At 35.5% G+C, this 23,400-nt stretch overlaps 1 protein-coding gene across 1 annotated transcript; it reads right to left on the bottom strand.

Annotated features, from left to right (window-relative positions):
• Positions 1 to 742: 742 nt before the first annotated feature.
• On the bottom strand, positions 743 to 23,182 carry clcn6 (chloride channel 6). The gene is made up of 23 exons (XM_082189459.1): positions 23,032 to 23,182; positions 22,186 to 22,251; positions 21,993 to 22,058; positions 21,843 to 21,908; positions 21,165 to 21,231; positions 20,973 to 21,079; positions 20,111 to 20,237; positions 19,533 to 19,600; positions 19,003 to 19,061; positions 18,135 to 18,267; positions 17,908 to 18,021; positions 16,929 to 17,095; positions 16,679 to 16,796; positions 14,413 to 14,542; positions 13,051 to 13,204; positions 12,756 to 12,912; positions 12,413 to 12,519; positions 11,720 to 11,906; positions 9,897 to 10,054; positions 9,187 to 9,343; positions 4,998 to 5,105; positions 4,636 to 4,761; positions 743 to 2,578 (listed from the first exon to the last, which is right to left on the bottom strand). The coding sequence occupies exons 1-23, from the start codon at positions 23,104 to 23,106 to the stop codon at positions 2,498 to 2,500; spliced, it is 2,598 nt and encodes an 865-aa protein (XP_082045585.1). The 5' UTR covers positions 23,107 to 23,182; the 3' UTR covers positions 743 to 2,497.
• Positions 23,183 to 23,400: the final 218 nt, after the last annotated feature.

The raw sequence follows: 23,400 nt of genomic DNA, 5'->3' as shown, positions 1-23,400 counted from the left end.
ATTTATGGCTTACTTCTAGAACAACATATACAAATACACTACCATTTAAAAGTACTGTGCAAAAGTCTTCGGCACATTGGTATTTTCACACACACAAAAAAAGTTTGTAAGCCAGTTATTTATATATTTTTCTGTAGTGTGTCAGTAGGAAGTATCAGTTTACATTTCCAAATATTCCTATTGCCATTAATTGTAATAATCTAGTGAGATTTTTGTATGCACAAGGAGTCTGACAACAGCCTGTATGATCCACACGGAGATCTGATCTCACCATCACCGAGTCCTTCTATGATTCCATGAAGAAACAGAAAAAAATTAGACAGACTAAATCCAGAAGAAGTGTGGCAACATCTCCAAGACGCTTGAAGAAACCTGTCAATTTTGATTTTACTTATTAGGGCATTTAAAAAAATAAAATAAAAATCTTTGTATAAGTACTTCCTTTAATGGCACACACATACAAAAAGCATATAAGGTTGCGTTATAGCTGTGTAAGGTCCAACATTATGTACTCAAATACTGTAATAATTGATTTTTTTATGACAATGACCAGCATCTGGTTATGAAAGCTGATTGCAAGTTTTATACAGATCTTCTAGCACAGCGGAAGCAATCCATTTCATGAATATTAAATGAATAAAAATTTGTTTCCGTAACCATTTTATGATATAAGAACAGTTTTACAAATCCTACTAGGAATGCTGTAGAAATACTGACCAAAACCTGAACTCATTCTACCAAGCAAGTTTACAAGGGAATTTTATTTTGACTATACTGCATTGTATCCATCACCTGAAAAACCATAATGATAGAATACATGACACTAGAATGGAGTATTGAGATTACAGATGATTTTCACATAACATTTGCATGTCACTTTATGAAGCTCTTATAACAGAAGGATGGTGTTCAGTCAACTGTCTATACCGGCAGCACATATTTAGTCAACAAATAATCTGTATGGTTATAAAACATACATTTGAAAAGACACATCAAATAAAACTGATGGTTTCACATCACAATAAAAAAACTGCAATAGATAAATGACATTTTAAAGCATAATTTAAAACAATATTTGCATTGTGATATAATGTGACAAAATCACAGTTATGTGACAAAATCTCCTCAGTGGAATTCATCTTAAATAAATCAAATAAAAAAAAGAGAAGGAATGTGTAGTATATAAATGTGCTATCATTTCTTCTAATACTATTTAGTCTGCTCTTATAAGTCCCTTGAAATCAAACCACAGTCGCATTATGATATTGATATCATGACTGTACATTACAGTGGATGTCAGATTACAAAAACAAGAATATTACATAAATCCCTGTAATTTAGTGACTTGATGGTGGTTTGATTGGTTCATTAATACAAACACACCCTGAGAACTTTCTTCCTTGACAAAACAACAATCAAGAATGTCAGGAAATTTCAATGCAATGGGCATAATGATTATTTGAAGATACGCTAATAACAGTAAAAATATTGATAATGCCACAATTACAATTTTCCACTTGTTATAAATGCCAAAAATGACAGAAAGGCTCATGAAAATAGGTCAAATTCCACCCCAAATCAAAGAAAAGGAAAACATTTATTTATTTATAAATTAAGCCTTATTTTATCATTAATTTTAATGATAATTTTAATGAAAAGAATTTTAACATTAATTTTACAATTTATAATTACTGTTATGCACCATAAATGGATTTTAAGCAATTCCAATTATTTATATTTTGATGACTCTCTTCACATTAACAAATACAGTGAATTTTAAAACAAATATCTGTATTATTGTAATACAATAATTTGATCAAAATCAGAATAAATGATGGCAATAGCATTTAAATATTCCTTTGAACAGAACAGTAACGAGAATAATTTGGGTGAAATGTGCTTCATTATCATAATACCATAATGCTAAAAAATCTTAATGGTCAAAAAAAAAAAAGCAGCAGCATTTTCTTTATACCCACACAAATCTTTCTTTTGATTCTGGGGTGAATAATGACACAGACATGTTCTTGCTTTCATAATATTTACCCTTTAAGTAAAAAGATTTTGACCAGGGACTGTGGTCAGTGGTTTATCTCACTCTTTGTGCAAAAGCAAACATTCATAAATACACAGAAATGGTCAGCACAATTGAACACATTCAGAACTTAAAGAGACAAAATTAAAAGTGCTACAGTGAGGTTGGTAAAGCACGGGCAGAGAACATCGTCAGTATGAGGAAATCAGGATGCTTTCCTGAAATGTGTTGATTAATGGTATCTCACCTGCATTAATTGTGTGTGTTTGTGCCTGGACGGGTCAGATACCGAACTCTAGCGGTCCACGCAGTAACTAGGAATGGCTTAAGGGTCGACCTGAAGCAGGGGTTCAGGTCCGGAGGCGATCTGGTCTCAGGTCCCAGGAGCGTTCGGCACGTCTCATCTCAAGCGAGCCACTACTCGAGTATGGCTGATTGATTGCAGACGGCGCCAGAGGAGTCTTAGATTGTGATGTAATGCTGTCGAAGTTTAGCAACTAAAAACTCATGGGTAAGATTATGTCTGGTGATTATTCCCACAATCTGCAAGAGACACAAACAGCAAAACACAAATGTATGAAACCATTCTTGTAGTTTACTAAGCTTCTTCCAAGAAAATATATTCTGAGACAGAAAAAAAATTAAGAGAAAAGGTTTATCCAAAAAATATCCAAATTCTGTTGTCATATACTCACCCTCAATAATATGGTTTGTTTTATGTTTTGCTTTTTTTGTTCATGTGGAGCTTTACAGCTCCTGGACACTATATACTTTCACTGAATGGGAAAAAAGCAGCATGAACATTGTACAAAATTTCTTCCTGTGTTCCACACAACACCATAAAGTGATGATAGAATTAAACATTTTTGGTGAACTATTCCTTTAAAGGGGTCATATGATGGTTCTTAAAAAGAACATTATTTTGTGTATTTGGTTTAATGCAATGTGTTAACGCGGTTTTAGGTAAAAAAAAAAAGTCACTATTTTACACATACTGTACATTATTGTTGCTCCTCTAGCACCGCCTTTCTGAAACGCATTGATTTTCACAAAGCTTATCGTTCTGAAAAGCGTGGTGTGCTCTGATTGGCCAGCAATTCAGTGCATTGTGATTGGCCCAAAAACCTGAAGCGTGTGACGGAAATGTCACGCCCCTTACCAGATTTGGAACATCAGCTCCCAAAGCAATAATGACAGGTGATAATGTCGGTACTACCTTATCAATTCGAGACTGAATCTGATGCAGATGACCAAGCTGATCGATCAACTTTGCCAGCGCGACTGGACCAGAACTTATCAGATTGGTAAGGTTCTATTTCATTGGGGAGATAATTATTGATTATAATGACTTATTCTGTCTTATTAAGCATTGCGCCGCGTTAACGTTTTGGGGGGGGGGGGGGGGGGGGGGGGGGGGGGGGCACTATGTAAACATAAAAACCATGTCTGCATTTGTGATCTTAGAAACTTCAAACAAGCGGTACTCTACTGCTCAAAACTCGCGTTTGAATAGTCAGCCTGTAAGTATGTTTTCATATTTTAAGAATATGCTACTGTGTCTGTGAGTCAGAAGCGCCAGAATGCAAAGATGGAATTGCCCCACTTTCTAGAATCAGCCTTTGTGCACAGCCGGCCATGTACTCTCGCAGGTTCTGGAAACAGTCCTCCGGAAAATGCGCAGCACACAGTCGAATATTTTGGTTGCACTGTTCTGGAGCAGTGTTGTAAATAAAGCTTAACCACTGTTTTCTAATTGTGTCCTCTTTTGGAAGGCCAGACAAAGTGGTTTGGCTTTCGCAACGAAAAACACAGAGTCTCCGCGACATGGCGGCGCCGGCAGCAACAATAACACAGCGAAAATAAAAGTTACGCCTTCTTTCTTTGCGTATACATTTGGCCGGTGTTATGAAACTCTGCCCCCACACACTGACGTAGATTTGTTGGGCGTGTTTTTGAACGAAGCGTTTTAGGAAGGCGTGGCTGAGCCTTAACTTTTACAAAGAATATCTCTTTAGGTTTGAGACTTTGAGCTTTGTAGCACTGCAGATCTTATACATGCACAAACAGCTACATAACACACTAAAGAAAAAGGAAAACAAGAAATCGCATTCAAATTAATGAAGACACAGAAGGTTTCTTCTATATTTCTTTAGCACTTTGTTTCCATCGACGTGTTTAGATGTTTGTGCTTATTAAGGGTGTTTACACAACAACTAAACGGAAAAGTCTTTCTTTTGCCTTTCTGAAAACGATCCCCGTTCACAAGGGTCCGCGAAAATGACTAAAAACGCTGCATTATGCATTCCAGGCCAGTAGTTGCCGATGTCACTTTGTAAAGAAGCACTAAGCTATAGACGGAACACATAATACGCATGTGCATGACGTCACCGTTTCCACAAATTTGCGTTTTTGTAGTTTACATGGGGGCGATAATGGAATCGTTTTCAAAAACTTGCACTTTGAAAGTCTTTAAAAGTTTGCATAATCAGGCGCCCAAAACTCCATTGTTGTGTAAATGAACGGTCAAAATGCATAAAGACTTTTTCTGTTTTTAGTTGAAAACAGTGTAGTGTAAACGTCCCCCTCAGTCTAAGACGTACCTCTCCCACGGCATTGACTACAGGTAAGTGTCGAAGCCCCATGGTCCTGAACAGATTGAATACTTGGGAGACGCGTGTATTTGGAGAGACGGTATTCGGACAGGGGTTCATGTAAGGAGTCACATCCTGTAAAAAAAGAAAAACAAAATTAGGCTAATTATGTCTGAGAGAGACCACTGAACAAACTGTCATCGCTGCATGGCTCACTTTACAACAAGAGCTCTTCAACGTTTCCAATTAACACCAATTAATAGTCATTATGCACACCAACACACATCATGTATAACTGATATCCAGCAGTTTATGAACTGCTGTGAGAGTCACGGCATTCCCTGATGAGTTTTATAGGTCAGAGGACTTGCCACAATCATGCGTGGATTGAGAAGGGCCAGGTCGAGATCGTGGATGTCAGGGAATCGTGGGTAGTCCTCAGTCATCTCTGAATGAGAGAGCCGTGGCTGTGAGGCGCTCTACAGAGTGGAGGAAGAGAGAGATAGGTTGGTTGACATGTATCCAAGCGGCAACATTCTAATCTGAAAAATGAAGCCTACCCGGAAGTGCGAAAAACTGCAATACATCGAAAATCCGCTAAGGGAAGGTCCCAAAAGGGAGCAAATGTCCATACACCCCCATGTTAAAATGTCAGTTTTCACAGCATAAATTCATGTTTTTACAGGTTGGTCCCATGGACTTTTATTGTATTTTTCGATAGGTTCCGAGTGACTGACAACTGTGAGGGGGGTGATTTTTTTTCTAACTCGTTAGTTTAGATCGTATTTAGATATAAAATGTATGACAAATAAGGGCGCGATTGACAGCTTGATTGACAGCTGACAACGAGCATAGGCTGCGCCGAGTGGAATTCCTGAAATTTGACGTCTCGGCCATGATCTGTCACAACACATCATACCTGTAAGTTATCCTTTCTGAATATTTGTATTGAAATATGGCGCCGCCCATACCCCCCATAAACGGCCTCAAAACCGTTCTTCAGAAGTCTATGGGTGACGTCACAGACGCTTTGTCCATATTTTTTACAGTCTATGCATGTATCTGGTTGATTCGTGTAGAGCTATGAACAAGTTAAACAAGGGCAAATTAAAGTATCAAAGTTCCTAACTTTTTTTGCTGCTAATTCTGCTAAAGGAACTTCTAAACTGCTCAAACTTTTTAGCAACCTATACAAAAAAAAAGTACTTATTATGGAAATAATATACTTCAAAAATATACTTTAGTGTGAACTGAATGTAATGTTTTCTTATCTGCATGTTAATTGGAATTAAATGAAAATGTATTATAGTTTAAATTTATATTAAATGCAACTAGTTTTTTCACACTTAAGTAGAACTGAAGTGCTTCATTAATCTTCATATTAATTCATCATTATTATGGTTATAGTGTACTGGTAAATGTACTGACAACCATTTATGATAAAATAAAAAACACTTTAATGTCATTTCTATTGAAAAATAAATGTCATGTATTTAATTGTTTTAGTAATTACGCAATTTGTAATTATGAATTTGCCATATTTAAAATATATTAAATGTACTAATGAATAACAGTTAAAATCATAATCATAACTACTTTACATAAGATGATTAAAACAATGATTTAAAATGTACTTTCATTTGACATTATTACAAAGTGAACTTTAGAAAATGAATTGTGTGAAAGTGATGAAAGTGTATTCTCTTTAAGCACACTTAAACGTACACTATGGAATTTTTTCTCCATTAGGGGTCGCTAACATATTTACAATAACAAAGGCGTAGTTTGATGACGCAACATTTGCTAAGAATTATGGATCTTGTCGTCAACATCAAGCCGACCGATCTAATAATGTTTATGGATCACTGAATACATCGATGCTTTTATCATGACTGTGATATGAAGCAGTTCGGGGTTGCTAAGAGACAGCTATCAGCTCCACACGCGACGCGAGTCCCGCAGATATAAAAGGAATATGGACATTTCATTCTACCGAACTAACGTTACACGCAAGTGCAGAATTACTACTCACAGTCACAGGTCAGTTTATTAGACAAATTAAACTTGTGAGGTAACGCAGCGTTGTTTCACTTGGTCTAACATTACACTATCACACTAAACTGCATTTGAATGTGTTGAAATGTATGTGTTAGTTTGTCTGTATGAGACTAGCAGTAAGCTAGATCAACATTAGAATAACATACAGATCATATTCTGACATTGTATCATTGTTGAACTATATAACATTGATTAGTTTTATGTAAATGTGCTCACCTGTTTAATAAAGTACATGTAGGAGCGGTTGAAGTCTCGGACGTGGAGCTCTCGTTTATATAACGTTACTGTCTATGGGAGCTCTCGACATCTCGAAAACATTGCGCTGATATTGATTCTCAGTTTAGTTCTCCTTTTTTTATCCAAAGTCTGATTGCCATGGTCCATAATGTTTGAACGAAATAACAACAGCGTGGAGATAGACATTGCGAACTACAGTGGTCCACGTCTGTCGTCTTGGTTACTATCAGAGGGCTCTGGTTCATAGCTCTGGTTGCCATGGCAGTACAAGCGGAAACCAGGGACAACGCGGATATGACGCCATTGACTGCGACAAAACGGAAATAAAGAAACGTGCCGTGTCTTCGAATTAAATTAAAATTTCTCCTGGTTTGAAAGTTGTTGGAAACAGTCGGGATAATGTAAGTACACAAAAAAATATATATATAACATAGATATAGTGATTTTTGCTATTTTTAAAGCAAAAAAATTACATATTGTGCCTTTAAGTGGCCTTTTATTTTATTTTATTGATATTATAATATCTACAAGTACAGTTTTTAAAAAAAAGATCTGATGCTTTTAAAAATATTTTACTACTAGAATAGGTTTTCATGCTTGAACATTCAAAAAACATTTTACATTGTTGCAGCACCTCTCTTCCCAGTCTGTCAGTAACTCAGTGCTCTGATTGGTTGGCTGGACCAGTGTGTTGTGATTGGTCAATCGCTTCCAGACTGTTTGGGAAATATCATGCCCCTTACCATAACTTAGTTTCAAAACATTACTATCACAACTCAACTAGGCCTCGCCCCTTTATTTTACATATGCCTTAGGCATGAATTATTTAAAGGGTCCTAATATGCTTTTTCACTTTTTCCAACTTTAGTTAGTCTGTAATGTTGCTGTTGAGCATAAAAGAGATCTGTAAGGTTACAAAGCTCAAAGTCCACTTCAAAGCTACATTAGGAAACTTTTAAATAGCATAAAGGGGCACTTTAACAGTTCCAATTATACGTTTTATGTAGTTGCTATGATGTAAAAAAAGAGCAAAGCTTTGCCTTCACCTGATAAACAACATTAGTGTTGACATCACTACAACAACATCTCGCTTTTGTAAGGCTGTTCACCACCGCTTAGCACAATTAACCATGGTTTTGTGGTCGATTACTGTTTGTAATCGTAGTAAACATAGTTTTCCAACAAATATCATGATTAAATGTCAAACGTATGATGAGTATAACGTTTCTAAAATGTATAAGAAAATAACAAAAAAACACACTACTCTGAAACGTCCTGTGAAATATGTGCTTGCGAAGTCTGTGCATGAAATCCATTCTTGACGACCCTCTTGTTTGTTAACATTCTTAAGTCTGAATCAGGCTTGAATTGGTTTGAAATTGACTGCATCCTTAATATTTACACCTGAGCAGATGAAACTCGCGATTATTGTAAGGGGCGTGACATTTCCCAACGTGCCGAGAGGTGCCAATCATAACACTAACCAGCTAACCAATAACAGCACATTTCGTATTTCCGAAGGAGGGGCTTCATCGAAACCAGAACTATACGGCACGTTCAAGCCAGACTAGGGAGAGAGGAGCTGTAATAATGTAAAATAATGCGCTTTTTGAACAATCAAGAATGAAAGCATATGCTAGTACACCCCAAAAACAACATCATAAAATATTGTAAAAGAACATTATAGGACCCCTTTGAATCAGGAATATTGTGATGTTTTTGTTCCCAGAAGAAACCTCAAGACTACAATGGAGTCATTTCAGGGAGTTCAGAAACTGTGCTTACTGATATAGAGAATAACTCCCTTTGGATTGGATTTGTGCTTTCTAACTTTGCAGACAGCAACATTACACACTAAAAAAAAAGTATAAAATATAAAAAAAGCATAATAGGATCCTTTTAATGAGAGTGGTTAATAATTATATTGTTCCCCTGATCATGCTGTCTTGATTAGCCAAATGGTGGAGAAAGCTATAGAGTTTTAATAAAATATTATTAAAAAAACAGGAACAATTATTAATAAATTACCTAAATTATAATTGAATTTTAATGTGCACTTTCAAGTAATTATAAGGCATAAACATAAGGAGACTACAGGGATGATTTGACCTCCTCAAAGAATGATGAGAGTAATATGCAGAAAATCGAGGTGGGAAATGAAGGCAGGAGAAAATGTGATGAGACAGGAAGAGAACAAACGAAAGGGAAGAAGAGAGAAGAATCAAGGAGAAGGGAAACAGGAGGAGGCGTTTGAATGACACTGACCGACTGGTTTTCAGCATAGCAGACGCCGCGGATCAGCAAGTTGACGAGCTGTGAACGCAGGATGAGCCCGTGAAAGGTGAGCGGGCGGAACCTCTCCTCCATGGTCCACTCCTCACTGGGAGACTGGTCCGGGTAAAGGTTTGGGTACGGCACATGCCTGCCAACATCAACAACACACAGCAGTCTCATGTAAATGGCTCACGTGGGAAAATAGATTTCCTTTGCTCTTTGCTCCTTTAAATAAAAGGCACAATACTGTGACAGCTCCTCCCCAGTACACCAACATCATTTATTAAAAATAAACAGCAAAAACATTCATTGAAAAATATCAGCGTATTAACATAATTATGATCTCTTATATTTTCAATATTCAGCTAACTGGTCTGCCCTGGATTACATATGGAGGACTTAAAAGTACATGAGCAAAAAAACTTAAAGTCTAAGTGTAAAAGAGAGGATGGAAGTGGTTATGTCACCAAATAGCTGTTTTTGGTGCAAGAACAAAAATTATAAGCGGACTTCTGGGAGCTATAGATGCTCATAAGTGGAGAATATGCACTATTCCTGTGACAATATACACTGCATGCAAAGTACTGTTATATGAATTCATCTTGTCTCAATGCTCAATGTTCTCATAATATATATTCTTTTCAACTGGAACAGGGTGATTATAGTTCTGGATGTAGAAGGTCAAAGTTGATCCAACTGACCTCCTCTCCAGCATCTGCTGAAGCATGTCCTGCCCTTCCTCCGCCGGCTCCACAACAACCTGCTCATCACACACATTGCGTAGCTCACTCGACGGGTATGATTTCATCGACTGACACCTCCGTCTCTGCTCCCCCGCACGCGTCAACACACTGGTTTTCTGAAGGAGCAGAAACAACAAGAGTGAAACAGGGTTTTGTTTTTTTGGACATAGAAACAAAAATAATTAGTAATCATAAACAAACAATAAGGCATTTATTAATTTTGGTTAATGTTAATTTCTACACATGCTTATTTCTAAATAAATTTTTACACAACTTTAAAATTTAACTTTAACTTTTTTTATTTTAATAACTTTTTATTTTATTTTAAAACAACTTTAAAATTATGTTAATCTATTATTTTATATATTGTAGGACTTGATCTACCCATCAGATTTAGATTTAGAAGTGGATAAAGTTATAATATATTAATGAAAGATAATTTTTTTTAAAACTTAAACTTATAGTTGTCAAGTCACATTTATTTATATAGCACTTTTTACAATACATATTGTTTTGTACAGTTCTCCTCTGGCCAACGAACGAACAGTGTATTATTATGATTTAGCCAGCATTATAGGTCAGAAGTCAGATTGGATCAGAACAATCAAAACAATCGGAATATTATTCAGTTCCTAGTAATAACAACAGTAATGAATAGTACACAATAACATTGATTAGTTTCATTATGAAGTCATGCTCCGAGTCAAAGCAGACTTTTCTCAGTCGCTTTGGTACATTTCTCAGATCACAACATGTATTGTTGTGATTTTTTTGTGTGCAATTTTCTGCTGTTTCCTACATCAATTGCTCATTTCATGTTGATCAAAATATATTGCTGTAAGGTGAATGTTGACTTTTTATTTTTTTTCCCTTTGTTCTGTGAAATAGTTATGTCTAATGACATATGTTTCAATAGAAATATTATTTGACCATAAATGCTTGTCAGTACACTTTAACCATACAAGTAATGATGAATTAATAAATGAAGATGTACTGTAAAATGGTTGTGTCTTTTATCTTTTTTTTGTACCACAATGACATTGTACAGTAATTTGTTGATTGCAATCAATATTCTACATACATTAATGTGTACATTTTGTACCATTGAAATTTATATGCTATGCTATACATAATGCGACCTTGTGCATATTCAATCATTGTCATCAAAACTGTAGCCATAGTTTACATCAGGAAATACTGACTGAGTACACTGTTATATCGACAACATGGCTAAGCATTCTTGTTTGCGGCATCAATTTAATAAATATAGTAATTTACACTATATTATTACTGCATCCTGTTAATGTACAACAATACTGAGGTGCAAATAGTGTCTGCCACTATTTATAAGTTAGTAGCAGCATCTAACAACTTTTTGCACTTATTGCAAAGAACTGTATATTTGTATATTTTACAAAGAAAATATTTACTTTTGAGAGATGAACCAAGGATTTTAAGCAAGTTACAGGCTTTTTGCAGGTAATTCATTGTGTTGTGCGGTTTGAATGAATTGTTTCGAGAAATGCACTTCCTGGATGATTTAAGAAATGTGCCAAAGCATCTGAGAAAAACTGTATTAGTTAAAGTAAAAAAAAAAAAAAAAACATAGGTTCAGGTCCTTCCTTCAATATAGTCTATTTTATCATCCGGCAGGCAAAACGTCACTATCAAATAAAGCTAATTTCTGTGTTACTGAGCGGGACGTAAAAACAGTAGACCATTTGCACCATCTGGTGGTCAAAACACTGTAGAAAAATACTGGTACAAATGGTGTGATGTACCTTGAATTTGATATTGTTGCTTATGAGGATGTTTCCCTTCATAAACTCCTTCTCGTTATCTCGGTTCTCGGTGACGACGGGGAAGGCGTGATAGACAGTGGTCCTCAGGATGCTGACCAGAGACTGAATACGGGTGTGAGGATACACGTATGTCAGGTTGGGCTCCATGATGTCACTGGCTGTCAATCTAACAGGGAGATGGGGATAAATTAAAAACAAAAAAGACAAATTATGAAGGGAAATATTAATTCATGCATGCATTCATTCATTCATTAACAAATGATTTTTTAGAGACGAACTAAGGATTTAAACGAATTTTGAGAAATATACTTAGTAATTGAATGAATTTTGAATGAACGAACGAACCAAGGATTTTAAGCAAAGAATGAATGAATGAAAGAGATGAACTAAAGATTGTAATGAATGAATGAATGAATGAGATAAGGATTTTAAGCAGTGAATGAATGAATGCATGTTTTTTTTTTTAAAGAGATGAACTTAATTTAGACACATCATGTACGAACGTCATTGCATTACAAAATATCATATTTTTCCTAGAACTTGGATTATTTGACAAATAATGTTATGAAATGCAGAGATTTTTAAGCGTGTATTAAAAGTTCAAATTCTGGGAGCCTCTGTGATCCACAATAATAAAAAGCCACTGTGACACATGTAATACAAAGGTCTCACTTGTCCATCTCGACTTCTGTTTCCCACTCCAGCAGCGGGACTCCTTTCAGGTGAATGTGAATATCATATATTCCCTTATTAAAGAAATCTCCTGTCCACTTGGCCACCTGACAAAAACAATGGTAGTTAGAAGTCATTGAAGAGAATAATGAGACATGTAGATTCTTTTTTTTTTTTTTTTACCATTTTAAATTGTAATTATGCTATACTGGGAAGCCATTTATTAAGGGTGTAGTCTGATAGTTGAAAAGTCACACAAACTGTCCAAATAATAGTATTTATTATCACACAAATGTATTATCAAGACAAAAAAACAAACAAATTCAGATTTTTGTTGTCCTACCATCAGTGTAATCATAATGGGAAGTCCGTAGGTGATCTCATTGGTCGATTCAATTAAGATTACTGTCAGGCTGATGGTCATTCTAACCACGCCTCCTAGGAAGGCAGCTGCTCCAATCAAGGCAAAGGTCCCCGAATAGATTTGCATATGGAAGTTACTGCAATTACACAGTGGAACAACATTTTACATTTATGCCAAAAGATTATGATGAATAAGATGCATTAAATACATGTGTCCTGTTCCAAAAGGTGACCTTGGTTGTTCTTAAGACACTATAAACAGAAATAAATCTTACATTTTGAGGACATTGGCTACCAGGCGTCCAAGTGAAGCTCCACAGAGAAGAGACGGGACAAACAGACCACTGGGGACGGACACACCATATGTCCAACAGCTCAGAAAAAAATACAGCACAAAGAACAGCGAGAGGGTGACCGGACTGAAGGTAGCTGTGAACAAAGCCAGAACAAGTAGGGAGAAAGAAACACAGAGAGGGTTAGAAAATAGAGTTATATAGCTATATATCCATCTCAGGAAACTTCAACTTGATTTCTACGGACCACAGTATCATAGAGGTGAGGGCTAGATGTTAAATGAAAATTTGGACTATGACAATTGTGAAAAAAGATAAATCAAGATAAAACTTTTATTGTGCCACATTCCGTTTCACAATGAGGCTCTAATTTTTTTTTTTTACTTTACAGCAGTGTGATTTCACCCTCGCTAAATGTTTAGTAGTTTTTAGTAGGTGTGGAAGTGCACTACAGTTAATTATTTTGGTCTCATTTATTTTAATAAGGTTTTAGATCGGTGAGTCTCTTCTGCTAACCAAGGCTCCATTTATTTGATCCAAAATACAGCAAAAACAGTAATATTATGAAATATTTTGACAATTTAAAATAACTTTTATATTTGAATATATTTTAAAATGTAATTTATTCCTGTGAGGCAAAGCTGAATTTTAAGCATCCTTACTCCAGTCTTCAGTGTCACATGATCCTTCAGAAATCATTCTAATATGCGGATTAGTCTTCCACTAGTCTCATCTTGGAGGTGGAAACTAATTCAAATTACAACTCAAAAGTTTGGGGTGAATAGGATTAAAGATAACTATATTATTACTTTTATTGAGCAAGGAGGCATTAAATTGATCAATAAATTGGTCTTTATTAAATTGAAGACTGGAGTAAAGGCTTGGCATCAAAGGAATAAATTACATTTGAAAATATGTTAAAATATATTTTTTTAATAATATTTCACAATATTACTGTTTTTGCTGTATTTTTATTTTTTTTTACCACATAAATGAAGTCTTGGTGAGCATAAAAAGACTTAAAAAACATTTTAAAAAAATCATAATTATTCCAAACTTTTTGATCTGTAGTGGATTATTCATATTAATTACCAAAAGATTATTTATGCAAATGTGCAGTCCTAAAACAGGTTGAGGTGGAGGAAATGACATACATGTCATATTTTGGGTAAAGGTCTTTAAGGATTAAAATCCTTTTGGTAGAATTTTCTGAAATGTCAATGGAGAACATAGGTTGCTGGAAAAAGCGGTGGTATATTCAAAATAGCAAACCATGCCGTGACTTAAAAAAATAAAAATAAAAACCTAACCTAAACAGTACATTGCTGCATGTAAGTTTCTTACCATTCTGGTGGAAGAGCTGATGGATTGCCACCTCTTGAGGGTTGAAGAACAGAGTCGCCATGTCATTATATGTGTTGTTGTAGCAGAAGAATCGTCGTATGGTTGAGTTCACCTCCTCACTTACAGAACCCTACAAAACACAAACCATTACTGCACCTACAGTCTGATTCATACTGCACACGAAAAAGGACAGCTTTCTAGAAATTAGAAGTTATAATCTCATAAAAATAAACTGAAGTGTGGACCTGGGGTGTGTTTCCCAAAAGCATCGTTAGCCAACTATGGTTGCAAGTCATTACCAACAAAGCCTAAACAACTTGGTGTTTCCCGAAAGCATAGTTCCAACGAACATTCGCAAACAGCATCGCAAACGTGCGTGGTTGGAACTATAGCTATCGAGCTGTGGTTAGAAGCATAGTTTCCTGTTAAAATGACATGTGGATTGGGCACAGCATCAAGCTAACATTCAATACGTTCTATATCTTTCATCCCATTTAAATGTACATTTTAATCATACATTTTAGCATGTCAACAATCAGCCCTGTTTTTGAGGAGTGTGCATAAATGCACAAGGGAACTTTGGAGTATGATGTAGAGGAACCCGCAATGAATCAAACATTAAATCGACAAAATCAGCAAAATGACCGGAACAAAAATAGTGAAGTAGTGTTACGTGGAGAAAGCTGCTGACTGAATGAACCGCATGTATACAAGAGTAAAGTGTACGCCAAATACTGCATGTTAACGTGATTAAATGCATGTTACGGGACCGCTTTAGGGAAATAGTCGTGACTAGCTAGTTAGTTTCTACAACGATGCATCATACTTTGGTGGTTAAGCAGTGAGTTACGTCGTTGTGCGGGAAACTCACCCCAGGTTGTATACTAACAGTTCAATATCTTGATGCTGTTATTTCAGCTCAGCAAGTAATCATTACTTTCATCATTACTTACTGTTCATTTTGTATTGCCAAACACTTGTGCTGCTACTGAGTTGGGATACAGGGGTAAGGTTGAGGACAGGTTTGGTGGTATGAGTAGGTTTAAGGGTGGCTTAAGGGGTGAGGGAAGGTTCAACAGTGTAATTATAGATGTAACCACAGAAATTAATTACAGATGTAATTACAACAAAGGCATTTTTACATATTAGTACAATGTAAAAACATCCATATACTAGAGTTCTGGATAAATTGAGAATCACCTTTTTTTAGATCACAATCCTCCCACGATTAGACAACTAAATAAAATAATGCAATTTACTAGAGGTTCTGACAAAATATAAATTGCTGCAGTCTATTTAAAATGGTTTAATTAATTAGAATTAATATTTTTTTTAAATGGTTTGCATGAATGATTCAATGACTCACTCATAAAGACTTAATTTGCTTCATTACTGGATGAATCAGCATTTTTGAACGAATCTCTTGAATGAATGATTTAATGACAAATAATTTTTTTAACAGTCACACCTGGTGGCATAACAATGTAATCGATACAATTGTTATTTGAAGCGCCAAGTTAAGTTACTTTTAGTTAAGGATATTTGAATACTGCTATCGATCCCAATCTGAATTCTGACTTATGATGCTGCCTTAATCATAATCACACCGTGTTCGTTCATTGGCCAGAGGAGAACCGTCTCCCCGACTGAGTCTGGTTTCTCCCAAGGTTTTTTTCTCAATTCTGTCACCTGATGGAGTTTGAGTTCCTTGCCACTGTCGCCTCTGGCTTTCTTAGTTAGGGACACTTAATATTCAACAATATTATTGATCTGACTGTACTGATGCTGTTGTATGATAAATTAACTGAGCTGGATGACATTTTTTTTTTTTTTTTTGCAAAACTGCTTTATAGATGAAATGAACTAATTGAATAATTGATGATCTTTACAACAGAACTGAATCAACACTGAAATGACTTCAGCTGAACAACAGCCAAAATGCATTATTTTACGGTGATCACTGTAAAGCTGCTTTGAAACAATCTGTATTTGTATAAAACGCTATATAAATAAAGGTGATTTGACTAGGAGAAAGATTGTGTGGGTTTCTGAATCAAGATTGCAATCTTTTAAGGATTAATCGTGCAGCTCTAGTATGTACACAGTAAGAACATTGTGTCAAATGATTAATTTAAATGTTATTACAAAGTAGTTAAAGACATTTGATATAAAGTGGGACAAAAGAAGCTAAGACAAATAGAGTAGAGTTATAAGAGAGAAAAATAATGAAGTTATAAGAGAGAAAGGAAGCTGGTCTCAGTCTGACCTGTGTTGATGTGTTGTTATTTATGGTGGAGACTAAATCTCGGCACTCCCCCAGAGTCACTGAAGCCATGAAGATCACTAGTGTGGTCACCATACATACCAATAGACTCTCCAACACCCTGCCAATAAAAGAAATATTAAATATTGTCAGAAAGCTACACTCTTCATATCTGGGTAGTTAAATTCTAAAAGTTGTTTTGAGTAGTTTCATTCAATACTAAATCCATAAGTAAGATATCTCTCTCAGGCACCTGATGAATCTTGCTTTGGGATGAACGTTTCTCATGCGGTATTTTGCCAGCCGTTTGTTGATGCAGTTGAACAGCGCGCCGAGCAGACCTCCTGCCACCCCCATTAATACAAAAAACGCCAAATCTACTGCAGTCCACAAATGACAGGACTTATCTCCATCTGTGCACTAAAGATAGCAAAGAAAAACAAATAAGGCAACACCACAGTTTGCTTTTCATTAATTCATTGATCATTTTAAGTCAACAGGAAACTGCATTCGCAAATAATCAGCAAGCTTAAGGTCAAATTTACCTCCAAGAGCATCTTAGCATTTATGACTTAATATTAAATTGCATAAATGCAGTCCATTTACCATCATTATTTTAAAAAAGCTGCATTACCTATAACATTAGGCTAAATCAAATAGCGTTCTGGCTTCTAACTTTTTTTAAACTAAACATGAGGTGACTTCAGGTGAAAAGGACATTACAATTTTATATAAAAAAAAAAAATTAAATACTGTGCACTAATTAATTATTCACAGTAAGAATGTGCAATAACTCTTAGATGCATAACTCGGGTCTTTTTAAAGTTAAACATCAACCTTAGTGTTCATCAATCTATTCATAAATAAACAATACAAGTATAAGTATATACAAAAATAAATATAACACTATTCAATTTTTTTGGGGGTAAAAAGTGTATAGGGTTGCTAGTGACCCGAGGTATGGAATGGTGTAAGTCTATTTTTTTCTGCACAACAGTAATTGAATCTCTGATGACTCAATAAGTGCAATTCACTGTTTATTCTTAAGGGTTGAGAAAGTAATAGGCCAAATAAATATTTAAAAGTAAAAGAGGACATGAAAGGATTTGGTTCTTTTAAATTTTACTACCATATTATCACCTAACTTACATCAACATATAATAAAAATAAAAATAAACACAAAAATTCATATAATAAAGGGGACTTAATGTTTTCATTCTGTAGTTCTTCACCTTGAACTCTCCAAAATTGAGCAGGCCAGGGAGCTGGAATGATCCCCATTTATTGAAGTTGATCCCAGAACGAAAGAAGTTGAGTGTAAAAGTGGCAGACATGGAGCAGAACAACTAAAAGACAGAAGAGAGACAGAGACAGGGAATTATAATGGATTAAGGTCAAGTAGCACTTTCTGAGCACATCCCAAAAATACATGACCAAAACCCAACAAACATCAACATACCACTTTCCATGTGAGAGCCTGGTTCCAGAAGGATGACCCCTCCTCCAGACTAAAGAGTGTGCCCCCTATGGGTGCCCCGAAGGCAGCCGCAACTCCGGCTGCTGCACCCGCTGACACAAAATCCCTTTTGTCCCTTAACACAACATAACATAAATCAAAAAATTAGGGCAATTTTGATTTTCCCAGTTATTAATACACAGTCAGTCTTATTGAGCACATTTAGGCTGTGTGCATTATTCTAAAGATGCAAAAATTATTTTGTATAATATTATTTAATAATTTTAATAAAATAATCATCTTACAACAGTAATATTCTAAAGATAAAAGGCTAACACTTTACAATAAGGGCTCATTAGCATTAGTTAATGTATTAACTAACCTGCGCTAACATTGTTAATATTAGTTAATACAAATCCAGCTGTTCATTGTTTGTTCATGTAAAGTCACAGTGCATTAACTAATGTTAAGAAATACAACTTTTGATTTAAAAAAAATGTATTAGTAAATTATGAAATTAACATTAACTAAGATTAATAAATGCTGTAGAAGTAATTCTTACTCCATGTTAACTAATGTTAACAAATGAAACCTTATTGTAACCAAAAAAAGTTTATCTTTTTAAAAGCTACACATGCTATTGGATCATGTTAACCAAAAAACTATTTCTGTAATCTACCTTTAAACATTGATACATTTTCCATTTCAGTCAATTATCACTGGATAAAATATTCTATACTGCACATTTTCACAAAGAAATATACCACATTACAGAGGTAAAGGGTTGCAGCCAGTGGAGGTAAATGCTGTTTTACATTCATTTTGCACTATGTAATAAATGATTTAGTGTTTGGTGTGATGCATTACTCACCTGTCACTGCGGAAATAGGGGAAGTGAAAGCGAATCTTCTGGAAGGTGATGCTCTGAAACTAACCAGACATTCAAACATGCGTTCAAAAGATTTAACTATGACTATGGCAGGAAAGATGATGCATAAATGACTTACCAGGTAACATTCAGATCACAAAATCATTAACCATCTAAAGTATTGGAAAGTTGTTGAAAGCTAAAGTAATTGTAACTTTTGCTCTCTAAGTTCAATGTTTTCATATCAGTTCTAAGAAAGACCTTTACCTTTAAAGAATAAGAGGTTAAAGAATAACAACAACTTTAATGGAGTCAGATTAATTATATTGGAGTCAGATAAATAACTGAATTATGCACACCATCCTTCAACTTCTTTTTGTTCCAATTATTGGTTCAAAATAGCAGTGTAAGCTTCTAGACTTACAGGCTGTCAACCTTAACTTCTTTCTATGGCAGAAAGGTTAAAGATTAGTAAAAAAATCACTATGTGTATTACTCAGCTCAGTTGAAAATATCAGCATATGGAGGAGTACCTGAGGAAGTCCTGCCCCTACTATCGCGCCACTGTGGATCATCGGTCCCTCTTTACCCACAAACAACCCTGAAACAAAACAAAAAAACAATACTGAGTCAGCCTGGAACAACTTTTAAAAGACACACCACTGTCATCGGTCTGCAAAGCTCTGGAAAACATCATATCGACATTCGTGAGCTTAGAATTATAAGGTTCTATCTCCACTTTTGGTGGAAATTGAGTTTTTGACATAATCCGATCCATTAGGTGTTTATTAATGCCTGTGTGGTGTTATTTTTGTAAAAAAATATTTTGTTAGTAGTTATTAATAAAATAAAAAGGTTCCATCTCTCCATTGCCAGCTGGGATGTAAAAACTTTGATGCTCAATATCTCAGAACTACCCTAAACGGAGATAGAACCTTATAATTCTAAGCTCACAATATTACTAGTATCAGGCCAGTTTACACATTTGTTTCTTGAAAGTCTTAACCAAAAAGAGTTTTAATTGGCAACCACCATTAAGTCAAATAGAGCACAGAGCCAGGCTTTATTATAATCTTTGTACTGCTGATATAGGCAATTTTCTCATAATTACCTCCAGCAACAGCAAACAGGACCCCAGTGACTTTACAAATGAAGGTCCGCAGCCGCACAATCCCTGGAATCTTTACTCCGTTAAGGTAACTTTTAATTTCTGGGATACCAGACCCAGCAGCAACAGGCTATATACAGGAAAAAAAGAGATTCATTATATACTCCCCCACACACAAACACTATACAATTATTAAATGAGCATTTTTTTTTAAGAATAGCATGCAATTTTATTTAAAAATAATAATTATATATATATTTATGTAATTTATTTCTAAATAATATATATATACAGTATGTATGTGTGTGTGTGTGTGTGTGTGTGTGTGTGTGTGTGTGTGTGTGTGTGTGTGTGTGTGTGTGTGTTGTGTGTATGTGTGTGTGTTGTGTGTGTGTGTGTGTGTGTGTGTGTGTGTGTCTTCACATCCTGATAGCAATCAATAATAAAAGTGGTCTAAATATTACAACATTTATATCTTCTTTGGAAGTCTCAGGATCAAAAAATGTTCGTCCATAGGATGTCCTACCTGCCTGTCAACACATGTATTTCCATTACTTCACGCACCCTACTCGCTCAGACATCACACATCATTAGCACGTTTCATGTTATGCAGAGTTGCAGACAGAGTCAGATTTATGCGTTTCTATGTCAACACTATCAAGTTAAGGGGTAATTTAACGCAGTCTTTCATCCCGGGATGCTTTTGTAGACTCTGCTGTGCGTGTTCATGTGCTTTGAAGGAGACGTGGCTTTGGAAAGCACTGTGAAGGGAGGGTAGGATCTCATGCTTTCAAAGCTAGGTTGCTATTACTAGCCTCTCTGAAATTCCCTACCCTAACTTTAATGTATATTCAGATGTTCTTACCTCAATGAGCACCAGAACACTGGAGATGAATATGAACATCATATTGAGAGCCAGCAGCTCCAGTAATGAGAGAGCTAAACAGCCATTCTCACTGCAATCCTCCACAGCTAAACAACACGTCAAGGACTCCAATCAGCAAATAGTGCAAAATTACAAGCCAAAACACAAAGCAGCATTGAGCAGAAAAGATACATTGTCCAACCACGCTGAACTTTAGCTGAGTGAAGAGCCGCACAAAGAAATCCACAAACAGGCCAGTCTAAAAAAAAAAAAGAAGAATCACAAAAAAAATTTTTATAACCATAAAAACTGTATTGAGATGAAATATCAAATATTTCTGTTAAAAAAAATCTGTTACACTTTATTTTAAGGTGCCGTAGTTACATTGCACTTAATCAAATAAGTACGTGTACTTACTACAAAGTTACGGTTAGGATTTGGTTTAGGGTTAGTTTAATTGTAATTATGCATAACTTACTGTTATTACTATAGCAAGTACACGTGTAACTAGGACGTCACCTTAAAATAAAGTGTAACAGAAGAATATTAATTGTCTTGTAAGACTAGTCTTAGCGGTTTATGCAACCGGCCCCTGCTGGGCACATTCATCAGTTTAAATATATTTGTATTTGTATGCACTAAACATAAAAACAACATAAAGTTACAGATAACCAATACTAATATCATAAACCAACTACTGACCACAACAAAGACATTAGTTCTCATTTTATATTGTAGTTGTCATTTTATATTGCATATTCTACTCCCACAGGATCTACAATCCTCTATAAGTTTCAAACTCTATATCAGGACAGTATAAAAACAGCTTGCACCAATTATTTTAGATACATAAACCACCACGAAACATACCAGGCCTGTTGATACTCCAATTGCAAAGACCAAAATCCACTTTATCGCTTCATACTTTCTGGCTTTCTGTAAGAGAAATGAGATCATTAGCTTGGTAAACAAGGACTTGACATCATCGAATATGATAAATGATGACATAACACATTTTACCTTATTATCCAACCCCTCTAAAACCTCCAAGAATGGCTCATTAATACATCGGTCATAATCCAAACTCTGAAATGTAAAATATTAATGAAGACATAACATTGCAGTATTCATATTGTTCAAACATCACAGGTAAAGACAAAATATCAAGTATGTTTCAAGTCTTAGAATTACTTTATGTCCACTATTCACTGACCTCATAGTCTTTTCTTGGCAATATTTCATCATCATCATCATCTTCTCTGGTTTCACCCAGTATTGTCTACCAAGCAAAAGCCAGCATAAAATTATACAGTCAGATTAACACATTCAGAAAATGAGATCAGATGCTTTAGAAAGTAAATCCCCCAATTTGATGGTTTCCTTTTGGTGGTTCTAAGGTTTCCCAGACTGGGATGATCTCAGTCTTCATAATGAACAGATGGCATGTGACGACTCGAAACAATGGAGGGACTCTTTCTCAATACATTTCTGACATTTCATTTTATTATACCTAGAATAATGACTGGAGCAGAAGATCTGTCTACAATCTCTACGTCTTCACAACAATAAGAAACTCATTAAAATAATTATTAAATCAGGTTTATCATCATAAAATCAATAATTACAAGTTGTGTCCATAACCTGATGAGCTGCCTATCTAGATAACATTTTGGTGATATAATGACATAATCCCAAAATTACATGACGTCCAAATGACATGATGCCCTAATGACATTTTATCCAAAACTGCTGCACTGGCCAAATATGCCCAACAATGTAGTCTAGATAGTGAGCACACTAAATAGTAAATTCAGAAACAGTTACACTTTCACGTTCAGTGATAATGCATATGAATTCATTTACTGCTCTCAGTACACTCAGTTTGATTGCTAAATTCATTGTTAGTGTACACTTGATTTACATGGTGCTGTTTACAGTGAATGTGGGTGGAGGAGAATAACAGATGAAGCATCATTTTGCGTATTAGAAAGGACGCGCATAACATTCAACAAGGCGCTTTGCTTTATGAAACAGATAATACACATAAATGAACTCATACCAGCTCCTCTGGTGTTCTTATGTCGCCTTCATTGCAGCAGCAGTGACAACACAAACAGCCTCCACAGCACGCCATCTTCCGCAACACACCGCTATTAGAGCGCACCTGATCACATGACCATCACACGAGAGCTGAGGCATTCAAGTGCGCACCAGCTGCGTAGCTGTAACGCAGACAAGCTGATTCTATCGTTTTTTATCAAGTAGAGGCGCGCACCAGCTACGCAGCTTTACGTGCACAAAACGCACTAGGTCCGACACGGGAGCCGGTTAGGTTCATGTGCATTACAATATTACAGGGGAAATAAAACAAAAGACTTAAAAGAATGAAGAACAGTTTGAATAAATAGGTTGACTTTTGACTTTTCTC

Source organism: Leuciscus leuciscus (assembly GCF_965113295.1).
Source record: "Leuciscus leuciscus genome assembly, chromosome: 13".
Classification (NCBI taxonomy): Eukaryota; Metazoa; Chordata; class Actinopteri; order Cypriniformes; family Leuciscidae; genus Leuciscus; species Leuciscus leuciscus.
This window is presented reverse-complemented; position numbering and strand designations above follow the sequence as displayed.

What these genes read in the sequence shown, in the direction of transcription:
- clcn6 (XM_082189459.1), bottom strand. Translation starts at nt 23,106, where the DNA reads ATGGCGTGCTGTGGAGGCTGTTTGTGTTGTCACTGCTGCTGCAATGAA. An exon ending in ACAGAAGTCGAGATGGACAA is followed by an intron (nt 11,907 to 12,412) that starts GTGAGACCTTTG and finishes TCTCCCTGTTAG; the next exon opens with ATTGACAGCCAGTGACATCA. An exon ending in CAGCAGATGCTGGAGAGGAG is followed by an intron (nt 9,344 to 9,896) that starts GTCAGTTGGATC and finishes TGATGTTGGCAG; the next exon opens with GCATGTGCCGTACCCAAACC.